This window comes from Barbatula barbatula, assembly GCF_947034865.1.
Source record: "Barbatula barbatula genome assembly, chromosome: 16".
Classification (NCBI taxonomy): domain Eukaryota; kingdom Metazoa; phylum Chordata; class Actinopteri; order Cypriniformes; family Nemacheilidae; genus Barbatula; species Barbatula barbatula.
This window is the reverse complement of record NC_136779.1, coordinates 13,948,380-13,960,693: the sequence shown is the minus strand read 5'-3', so window position 1 is coordinate 13,960,693 and position 12,314 is coordinate 13,948,380. Positions and strand designations below refer to the sequence as shown.

The window sequence follows — 12,314 nt, the reverse complement described above, 5'->3', positions numbered from 1 at the left end:
ATTCTAACATTTAGAACATAGAATAATGTACAGTCAGTTGGTTGTTATTGCAAAAGGGAAGGAGACATCAAACACAAGTAATAAGACATTTCGTTTAATAATTCGGAAATATAATCTCATATTAAAATGAGATTATATAAAATAGAATTTATATAAAATTATGTTACGATTATTTTTTTATTTTTTTTTCACACCTGTTTCTTTCATATTTTGAACGAATCTACAACATTTTTTATATACATGCACACGGACTCCCTGCTTTAAAAGCTCTGCGGGACGAGAATCAAAAGGTTGAGCAGCAGGGATTGCTATGTTAATGTGTTGTTTACTGAGGCTTTGCACACCATGCCGGTTTCTCATACTGAGAGCTTGCTCGTTCCAACCTCAAAAATGCTTTTACTTTGGATCACTAGAAAGAGCTGGAAAAACACACACAAAAAAAAAAGGCTCATGCCGACACAGCGTACAGGTGAGAGCAAGATCAGACACAGTTCTGCGAATCAAATAAATGAACATGAGACAGGGGTACAGAAAGCAATAAAGCCACTGAAAGCAAACAATAAACTTCTTTCTGTCAAAACCCCAGGAAGCCAAAAGCGTCTTGTGTACAGGAATGAAGTCGTGCCAAGGATTCATTATGATGTGCAGTTACCTGGAAATGTACCTGAATTTAACCGCTTTTTATATTGGCCACCTCAGGACATCCCAAAAAGCGTGCTTAACTTAGTCATGGAGTGCATTTTATTTGATAATAACCTCAGAGACCAGTAAAGAGATTCTGGGTGATGCTGCGTTTTGACACATCCAGTTTGTGCGTAAGGCAGAAAAATGCCAGTACGGTTAGCTCTGATTGTTCTCATATGAAGAATTAAAAAAGACTTTTCCGACAGCAGGAAGGATCTTAGTCATTAGTTGAATACGATTTTATAGCCTAGACATGTTGAGGCAAGACAAATAAATAATTGTGTTGTGCTGTATCATTATGAAATTGCCCATTGGCATTCAATATCATAATTAAACTAATTACATCATAGTCTAATAACCCAGACAAATGCATCCTACACTGATGTCTTGAAGCGATGTCTGAACAGATGCACACACATGGCAATAAACAACACGTTCATTACTTAAAGGGATAGTTCATGCAAAAATCTGTCATCATTTACAAAATGTATCGGTTCCAATGAACAAAGAGAAAGATATTTGGAAGAATGTCAATTTTCAGTTCTGTGACATCATCCACTACCATAGTAGGAAATAAATATTGTGTTTTTTTATGTTCTGTTGAACACACGATGAGATATTTTGAAGAGTTCTCTGGCACCTTTGACTACCATTTAATTATTCCTATTATGGTAGTCAATGATGTCCCAGAACTGAAAATTACTAACATTCTTCCAAACATCTTTCTTTGTGTTCATCGGAACAAAGTAATTCATACAGGTATGAAATTACATGAGCGTGAGTAAATGATAACAGTATTTTCATGTTTGGATGAACTATTCCTTTCAAATGCTCTTTTGCAACCATTGTTTTGGGAGAAATGATCTGGTATTATTTGTTCATCTCTTAAATCCACAACTCTCGACTTGATGTATGCATGTACTTAGCCTAATGTCTAATCATTTCTTAGTTATATGAGAACAACATCAGAAATAAAGCAGAGAATTTGGGGAAAATACGTCAGAAATTGACAATAATGCGTTACATACAGTATGTCACAAGGGAGGCCATATGCCTCGAGAGTGAATGCCTTATCAAAGAAGTATTTCATAATATTTCGTGTGATATTTCATGATATTATCTTCTGGAGAGTTTAGACACTATTGCCATCTGTTTTGCTGTATGTTGATGTAAAACTAACATAAACATTCCTTATTTACATTTTGTCATTTAGCAGACGCTTTTATCCAAAGCGACTTACAGATGAGGAAACATTGGAAGCAATTATAACAACCTTATGGAACAATAACAACCAAAAATGCTATCATGCTATTTGTTATATATTTATATAATTGTTATATCTATGTTATTTATTTGTTGCATGCAATACATTTAATACAAATATATGTGATCAATTTCACTTAATTTTTTGTATTTGTGCCCAGGGGAAAATATTAACCTTAAATGAAGTACATATCTGATATTGCTTAAAGTTCACCCAAAAATGAAAATTCATCATTTACTCACCCTCTTGTCATTTCAAAAGTGTATGACGTTCAATCTTCCACAGAACACAAAAGAAGATATTGTGAAGAATGTTCTCAACCGGCACCCATCCACTTGCATTGGCTTTGTGTTCATACAATAGAAGTAAATGGGTGCTGTTCGGTTGCCAACTTTCATCGAATAATCTTCTTTTGTGTTCTGCTGAAGAAAGGAAGTCATACATGTTTGAAATGACAAGAGGGGTGGCAAATGATGACAGAATTTTCATCACTATCCTTTATCCATTATTGTCAAGGCTGCCATTTTACAACACCCTGTACCTTTCTGTAATAAGACTAATCTTGTTTCATACTACAAAATCACCCCCTGATCACTCGCTGTCAGACTATGAAAACCAGTAGTTTATACATCACAAACATTAACATCATTGTCCCTCCATGATGAAAACTAAACACCCATGTGCATCAAGGCATGCGAATAAGCATTTGCTCTTTGAGTTGGATCAGTAGATGCACATAGCACTCCAATTTGTCTGCCAAGTACACACGCTTCTGCAGAGGCTGTCAGTGTGCCTCAGTGTTGACCTAGTATAGGACCATGGATCTCTGGTGAAAATATTGGCTCCAGTCTTTGAGACTGAGATGTTCTTAGTCTTATGTGTTTAGCGCTTAGACCTTACACAGCAATATGTGTAAAATATATGTCTCTCATGCATCATATTTTGGACTCTGTTGCCATATGAGTGACATTTATCTCCCTTCAAGTCAAAACTGTCATTATGTTCGATAATAACTCATGAGAACGTTCAACAGTGCTCCAAAGTCCCTCCTGACCTTGAATATAATGAAATTCAGCACAGCCTTCCATTTCCCAACCGGCAGAGGGGGAGGTGAAGCTTTATGGCTCAACTGTAATTGACTCCCATTTAAATGTAGCATGTAAGTCAAATGATTACTAAACGTTAGCCTGGCAGATCACACAGCGACGGGGCAGCAACACGTGTCTGACATTGTGTCTGAATTAGATCAGCATGTAGTATGAGCCACCTGACTGACCGTCTTCTGACATGACTTGGTTTGGCTTATCAATATCAATGACATATATTGGAACATCACAAGATCAGTACACAACACTTTCAATCATTTAAAACTGCCTACCGTGATTTGACTTTGAGCTGTGAACAGGGGTGTAGTGGTTTTTGGAGCCTGTTCGCTGTGGCGTGTCGTCTTTGGATGAGCTGTTCATCGCCGCAAAGTTCTCACAGTCGTACTGCGATATAGGAATTGGTCCTTGCTGTCTGAGAATATCTGCTAGGGCTCTGCGGACAAAAAATTGGAGAATTGCATTTACACTCGCAGCATTTAAGGTTGACAGGGATTCAAACCCATAACCTTGATATTCAATATGAAAAAGCAACAACAACTCAATATTTATTCCAGCAACGCGTTCTAATTTTGACTGGATTTGTGAAGAAGGAAAGAAAGAAAGTCTATAAATAAATGTTTAATCACTGGTAAACCTCATTTCAATGTTCCTACAAATGCACCTGAGTTAATGTAGGTGGCCCAGGGGATCACAATTCAGAACTATGTGTTATGAAAGCCTGGGGTTACTGTTAGCTCTGTACATGTTTACCAGAGAAATTGAATTATTTTTGCATTAGCTACCCTGCAGTACCTGAATTTACAGAGAAAGTCAACAGCACGCTTTCCTACTACACGCATTACAGTTTGTTGGTGTTTATCTACACCTTCAAGTGAAGTCTGTAGAGTTGCAGCAGACATTGGTTCCACCAACAGAGCAGGAGGAAGTCTGGGTAAATATTTTTTTATAAACTCACACGTTCATATACTGTAAGATATGGTATGTGGAACAGGGCAGACGGTTTGCTGTCCATCAAAGAACACTTAAGGTCTGAGCTTAAGGTGCCCAGGCAGAACGATGAAGAGAAGAGATGGAGACTGGGTTGTGTGAGGAATGCAAAAATAATGTGTAGGGCTGAGAGGTAAAGGGCTGTTCATGTGTGTGCTGCGAGATAAACTGATTTTGTTAATAAAACATATGTGAGAAAATTAAGGAAAATATTAGGAGGAATGCAAAACAGCTAATATATCAAAGAAATTGATAATCGAAACAGGTGTCTTACGTTGTTCTGAACCCCCATCAGAAAGATCATTTTGTCCTGCACAAATGGTGTGTGTGATACTGTGTCCAGTGAGGACACTGTTGTGAAATCTACGCTTATGGTGCACATCAAATGAAGGGGAAATTGAAGCGTCTGTAACCAACCATAAACCCTTTCCCCAAACACAAAAATGAGGAGTGTTTGCTTTGCACCAGTATTAAAATTCTGCTTGGGATTTTGATTACAACCCACCGTTACCACGTTTAATATTCCACATGGGCCACAGGCGAAACAAAAAGAGCTGCAGATATTGCAGCCGGGGAGAGGGCTTGTTTTCAAACCCATTGCAGTGTTATCAATCATCGAGATCACTGCATTGAACTTTCTAAATCACAAAGTTTCAAGCCAACAATTGGCTCAAAACTCAATCGATGGAAAGCGCCATACAGTAAATACGCTTCAATTTTATATAAGAAACAAATGACCTTACAACTTTTTCAACAAAGCCATATTACTGTCAACAACAATTAAAAGTGTGGGACGATGTGAAGTCGTCAGCGCGCTGCTTACCTGTGAATGTTCATTTCCTGAGGCGGTTGAGTCGCTTTGTCGTACGCGACTTTTGTTGAAACCCCAAGAACTATAATAAAAGCAATGACACCACAGGTAATGTAAACCGCGGTGTTCGTTTGGTCCATGCTGGGATCATAAGTATCACCTGTTGGAATAGGAGACGTTGTCAGAGTTTTCTCCCAGTGGGGTTTGTGGTAATTCTTGCATGTTCCCTGGTCCAAGTGTTTGTCTTTAAACTGGCAGCAGAATCGCAAGTAACACGACCCGCAGCAGTAGCGATGGTCGGTGTTATTGCACTCGAACTCCTTATCAAACTGTCCGCTAACGTCGTAGTAACCCAGGCATGTCTCATGGGTATGCGATGGACGGACCTGCGTGGCCGCCGTGGGCGCGACCGTGGTGCTGTTCAGTTCTTTAGGCTTCTGAGTCCTTTTGGGCCCGAGTTTGGTTCGTTTGGCGGTCAACGTACAAAACACGTTCAGTGGATCCAGATAAATCAAAAGCAGCAGAAAGTGTTGTATACCCATGGCTCCCGCGCGCGTCTTCAGGACCCTGGACAGCTCTCTGTGATTTCGGCGCTGTGAAGGCTATAAAGTCGCTGCAGTTCTGAGATCAGCTGTTCCCCGCATCTCTAATGATGTAGAGATAAAGATGACAACCGCCATTCATTTAACTGAAATATTTGGCCCCCATCGTGTTTGTTTGAGGCAGATGCTTGTTAGGAAAACATCGCTGGCTCTCTTTGACTCGGTCGGGCGTCACTGTTGGGATTTCCGACGAACTCCTGTCGAACGAGCCTTTACATCTCGCTTCCCATTTTGTTCTGGGAAAAAGTAAAGACTTTATCGTCAATAAAATGTTTAGCGACTAAACCTTAACAATGGTATAAAAGCAACGCTCAAACGCGAATTAGTGATGCAATTACACATTAAACGGAAATAAAAACAAAAGAAAATAAAGAAATGTCGCATTTCTCCAGAATTTGATCATCCTGATTGCTAACCCACATTTCCAAACACTGTCACACATGATCTACACCTCAGAAATAAATCTACTTGAATTACGGGTCCATGTATATTCGTTGCTTGACAGACATACGCGGCACCCACACAATGAATTCACTAAACACAAAACACAAAAAACACATCTAAATGCAACCCACACACATCTAACAGAAGCTTTCTTGTGCTCCATCGACGAAATACAAATAAATAAAATGTAATGTGTTTAGGCTTTATATAGTCTACATTTACAACGTGCTTTCCAATTTGCCATTGCTTTTGTTGTAATTAAAAACAGTCCAGTATGTTTAAGTCAGCACTTACCTTCAACTTTAACGGTTTAGTCGGCTGTGTTGCATGTGCCAAGGTGAAGTGAAGTGACAGTCAGTATCCTATCCCGAAACAAACCCATATCTGAACGGTCCGCCTACCGTCTTTCGCTCTTGCATCAAATGCTGGCGTCACAGTCCGTCTATGTGCAGCTCCGATTCATACATCTCCCTCTGGCAAGAACATGTGTCTTCATTTCTTTCCTGCCCAGATTATTACACCTTTTCATTATTTTATGTCATTTCTATAAACTTACCCTACCAATAATCAAATCTATTATTGTTTCCAACTACTTTTGAAGGTATTTAATATGGCAGCATAGATTTTTACTGGCATTTAGTCAGACCTCATTCAGTGTGAGGAAAGAGCCGAACCAAATCCGCAAACAGCATTGAATAGATTTCCAATAACAGCCTGTATGGGCTACTCCTCTTTCTATCTCTTCATCCCCCCTCTCTCTTTCTTTCACTTTTTCATTGATTACAGTTCCTGCATATATTTAGCAAGTCCTCGAAAACAGCCATCATAGCTTCACACTTATAGCTTTTAAGGTTGTTACAAGTTGTCTGTCTCTGCTCCAGCAAGAACGGAATAAGAAGCTATGACTAGCCCCGGAATAATGTCAGCTGCGCCAACAAATCCCCAACCATGTTTCAGCCTTTATGCAGAGACCATTGAGCCGTTATTCACACCATGGACTACTCCATGGATCCCTTAAATACCTTATGGTTAGATAAAACATACAGCAAGTGTTAGATCTAAACACATTATGAAACATTCAATAATACATCTTATAGTGCACAGAGGGTTTGACTGACTTAAAGTAATAGTTATGCAGGTATCAGAATAATTGCCTTTTTATTAAAAGAGCTTAAAGGTTTTCAGGTAGGTATTGTTAAAATTAAAAATTTCTGAATAGATGTTGAAATGTACTGCATACCTTAGTTTTCATTGGAGCTTTTTTTGAAGTTCGAAAAAATCATTTTATTTCCCAGTCATTTAACAGTTATGACTTAGCAAAAATAACCTCAGTAAAAATGCATATTGTTTTTCAATTATCAAAAAGTAATGAGAAGGGATAACATTAGAAAACTAAAATATTAGTAACTTTCAGAATATTTTAGCTGAACATCCTACACAATGATCTGATTATGATGCCGTGAAGCAGTTGCTAAGTTACAGCTTCATAGTTGTTCTATTTTTTTCTTTTTCCTCTTTTATGATGCCATCTATAGTTTCTCTAATGAAATATTCAAACCTCTCTTGTGAAGTTCTCCCTTGGACTTTAAAAGATATCTTGAGCTTTTAGAAATGCGTCATTTAAAGGTGGATTGCATTCACGTTACAAATATTATGCTTTGGGATGTTGACTAGATTAAAAAAGGAAATCAACATATGAATGGGAAAACAATACGAGAACGATAACAATGCCATTGCATCATAAGTGGAATATATTCATGAACAATATCTGTTTCCTTTGCGGACATCAAAGTAGCACTGGGAATCATCTGTGGACAGACTTTGAATACCTATGGACTTCGTTAAATGTGGATTTTTATGGCTGTTGGCTTTATGCTCCGCATCTGTGTTATAGCTTGACATGGAAATAAAAACATCAAAAACTTGGCAGCATGAAAATCTTGTTATAGCACAATGTAGATAAACAACTGCCCAGCCAACTGTCTTCTTGCTTGAAACCTGTATCTGCATTCCTTGAGCTTTTTGTGAACTTAATATATCGTAGCCCACTGGCTATTCCTACTGTATCAAATTAACTGAGTTTATTCATTGTATTAATTACAGAGTTAAGAATCTAAAGCTACCTCAAGGGTCTATTTTATACAGCACTGCATATACTACTGTATGGCTAGAGTGTCATGAGCATCTTGAGTGCCGCAACAGAATGTACAAAAGAGTTAAGTATAATGGCTTAGAAATGGTGCATAAAATGAGATATTTCTTATTAATTTTATGTCATCATTTTTGAATCTTTAAAAAAGGTTTCATTGCACAAATTCAGATTCAATTCCAGATTCGAATGACGTTACAGGTTCTTAAACCTTATACTGTAGTCCTATACACATACAAATATATTTGTGCTTCATTTACATGGAGAACTATTGTCATCTGAAGAACAGAACCTCATGAAATATTTCCCCACTATAAGACTTTGTCATTACAGCGGACGAAAATCAATGTTCCGGATCTCGTCTGACGGTTTCTCATGGGCTTGTGTCTTTATGTGTTTTCCTGAAGGGTTGCAGTCCTTTTAATGTTTCACATCCCTCTGTCATTACCATGACCCTATTTCCGAAGCACTTTTAAGTGAACTGTCCCCCTCCTTTCTGCATGTGTCTGTGAAAGCAAAAGTGCTTTGTCAAGAATTTCAAACGGTATTTCTTGTATGCCGGAGGCAGGAAGGAGAAATCACAAGCTAAGTCGTGTCAGGTTCAGTACATGTAAATCGTCATGTTATATAAGGTGTCGGGTTTGAAAACTGTCTGTTTTTTAGAATTACACAATGCTGAGTAAGATGTTAGAACAAGTTCAATCTGCCCTTATATGTCTATTTCTTATAAAGGTGAATTTATGCTATACAGTTCTGTTTTTAAGTTTTAATGCCTATGAAGTACATTACATTAAGATACATTATGTATTTTTTGTGTACAATATTTTTTTTTGATGGATTTGTTGATTGTTTTTGATAGATATATAGATATAATTTGCTCATATATCACTGAACTGTTAACCGATAAGGAGGTCATCAAGCCGGCCTTCAAATGACAGTACAGACAAAATAACATCATACTCCTGAAAATACTCAAAAAACTTTTCTGTGTCTTTGAAATATATTTATTGAAATAAATATTGTAATGCCACTAATCTCTCCACTGTTTTATTTGTTACATATGGGGCAGATTATCACCCGATGATTATCAACCTTCAAGGAGAATGTTTGTGATGTTTCTCCGCTATATTTTATATTAGATTTATTTTTTACCAAAAAAATTCTCCAAACATCTAAAAAAAAGACAAGGTGTCAGTCACACCTTTAGGCGTATAAACCCCCTGACAGGTTTGTATTTCTTGTGACAGTTCACAGATATATAGGTGTTAAAATAACATCAAGTGATAGATCAAACACGACTAGCTTTGCTCAGGATCTGCATGCAAAAAACACCTTACAGCACTTCATGTGTTAGAGAACTTACAATATTATTAATGCTTTTATGGTCAACAAAAATCTGTCATATTTTACTGTATATATTGTATTGTTCTTTCCTGGCAAGCCATAACAAATATTCCTTGCTAAGTCTTCTCTTACACCCAAGTGAAATCTTTCTTAGTCACAGGTGTTGTCAAGGCAACTTGGCCTCAGCTGTGCACATCATTTTTAGCTTTGTATCTTGCCTGAGTGACTTAACATTTGGGTTAATCGCAGGGCTAAAAGTGTTATTTAAGGGAAAACCCCAGCAAATATTACTCATCTCTGGTACTTCTAACTGATTTCTATCTACAGCAGGGGTTCTCAAGCTTAAAATGTTCTTCACAGCGATGCAATAGGAGACACATTTTTGGTTTCACAAAGAACATCTCTTTCTTACTTTGTATGATCTAAAGAACCCTTTTTCTCCACAAAGAACCGTTTGTGTTACAGAAAGGTTCTGCAGATGTTAAAGGTTCTTTATGGAACCAAATGGTTCTTCTGTGGCATCGAATGAACCTTTTGAAGCACTTTTTTTAAGAGTGTTGAAGTCAGCCTGAGGGCCCCAGCTCTTGAGAACCACTAATCTACAGTGTTTTAGTTTCACATGATCATCAGGCTTTATAATTAGCATTTGATGAAGATAATAAATGTTGAAACTAACAAACTGCTTTCTTTCTGAGCCAAGACTTACATTACAATGAAAATCCATTTAAAATTAATTATTATTTTAATGCGACGATCTAAACAAAACTTTTATGTGAAAACTATAATTTTTTCCACAACAGCAACTGTCCCACGGGCATCATTTCTACCACAACAAACAATTTTATGCTTCATAAAGTTTTTTTTAAAAGTGACTTACTTGTTTACTAAGGAGACAACAGTGCTAATGAGGAACATGCTTGATATACAATATGAGACATCGAGACAAATAATGCTTGTGAACAGAATATTTTATTTTGCATCATAATCAATCAAACTGCTTTAAATTCTACAAAGTATAAATTATAATTTAACAGTGTTTATATAGGAAGTAAGTTTCTTCTCTTATTACCAAAACTTTTTTATGTACACAACCTGTTCATTCCACTATGCATATACATGTGAACAGCATACTTCAGGAATACATTTAACGTTTTAAATAAACATCGGATACATTATTTGTATATACAGTACTGTATATATTTTATACATTCATGTCGTTTCATTTACAAATATAATTTGGAATACATTATTGCTTATTTTTGAAAACAATAAATATGTTTCCAAGCAGAGACGTTTTAAAAAAGTGTATTCATGCGATTTAAAACATTTTATTGACTTTATGAGGATTGAAACTCCATATCAGATCATCCGGACGTCATGACAACCATAATCAACATCCATTGCACAACATCAAGATCATGTTTTCAGTACAACCTTCCTAGAACAGATGTCTATACTATTTTAACAAAATGACGGCAACACTCAACCAAGACAGTACAACAATATGACCCTCCTGCCAAATTGAGTGACCAGAGAAGAAGGGTAATTTTCAGAGAAGTGACCAAGAGGCTAGATAAAGTGCTGACAGGCTTTCATAGTTCTTTGGTTGAAATGGAAGAAACTGCCAAGATGTCAACAACGTGTACGACGAGAAAGGATCCCACCTAAAGTTTGCTACATGTGAACCAAACAGAGACTTTTCAGGAAAAGTGTGTTGTATGGGAACGTTTCTCAATGCAAAACAACCGAAACACCACCATACCATTAAACACGGCGGAATACACATAATGCTATACTCATATGCAATGACAGAAACTCTGGATAAAAGTGTCTGCCAGATGTAAACATACTGTGGACATTAGTTATATACAAAGCTGTTGTATAATATATTATCTCTAAATATCACATTAGTATAAATTATGAAAATAAAACGAATTGAAAAATAGACCACACACATTAACCAACACTAAGTGCTTTGAGGACTTTAAACAGCAAGGAATTTATAAAAGAAAGATGTGTCCGCATTTGTCCCATGACTCAAGGCAATGAAGAAGCATGGCTGCTAATATCTCAGCTTACCTTTGACAGATAACATTCCCTTTTATATCAATCCTTCTTTATTTAAAGCCTTTTGGCCAGCCTTTCACAGCACCCATCATTTCCCTTTATACCCAGAGTGACTGAGCCAAAGAAACCTAAAGCACCACATAGCATTAGAGTTATAGGAATAGCTACAGGCGAACATGAATCACAAGCGTCTCGGCGGAATACTTTTACAGCTGCCACTGTTTTCCTCTTTCCTGACGTTGGTTGTGGGATGAATGAATTAAGTGGGTCACAGCTGCTAAGACAAGCACATATTTCAGCTTCTGTGTAGTTTTTTTACGGCAGAAAATGCATATTATGTTATATTATGCCTCTCCATCTTTGCAAAAAGAGCCAGAAACACAGGGCAGGTCTCTAAATTTATTTACCCAACACTGGACACAATGCTTATTTTTTTAATCGCTTCTTTTGGGAGGGGTCAGCTAAAGATATCAATGTCAACTCGGGTTCAGATTAAGGCCTAGACAGAAAACCAACAGTTTTTATTAAGGTAGCTCAACTGAATGCACAAAAAAATAGGATCTAGCAGACTTGGTTCATTTAGCTCAGCCAGATTTGAAGTTTTCTATATGCATAGCTTGAATTTGCCGCAAGTTGCTTTTGCTTAATCCTTTAAAACTTTTTTGTTAAAAGCAAAACACTAAGTTATTGAGGGAGTATAAAACTTTTTTGTTTTAAATTGTCTTTCCTTACTCTGTTATACAATAGTAAGCTTATAATAACATTTAGAGGTTGAACGGTCGGGTATGATTTCGGGAAAGGACATTTTACACAATTTGACGTAATAACAGACGTAAAGTAACCTGCAGTTTTACAT

The 12,314-nt window shown here is 37.0% G+C and overlaps 1 protein-coding gene across 1 annotated transcript in view; it reads right to left on the bottom strand.

Annotated features, from left to right (window-relative positions):
• LOC306905282 (shisa family member 6) overlaps window positions 1–6,247 on the bottom strand; it is a 53,670-nt gene extending 47,423 nt beyond the window's left edge. Inside the window, exons 1-3 of the mRNA XM_079475778.1 lie at window positions 6,193–6,247; window positions 4,865–5,690; window positions 3,327–3,487 (exon numbers count right to left, since the gene is read on the bottom strand). Coding sequence (XP_079331904.1) covers window positions 3,327–3,487; window positions 4,865–5,394 — 691 coding nt within the window. The 5' untranslated portion in view covers window positions 5,395–5,690; window positions 6,193–6,247. The remainder of the gene's footprint in view (window positions 1–3,326; window positions 3,488–4,864; window positions 5,691–6,192) is intronic.
• Between the last annotated feature and the right edge of the window lie 6,067 nt (window positions 6,248–12,314).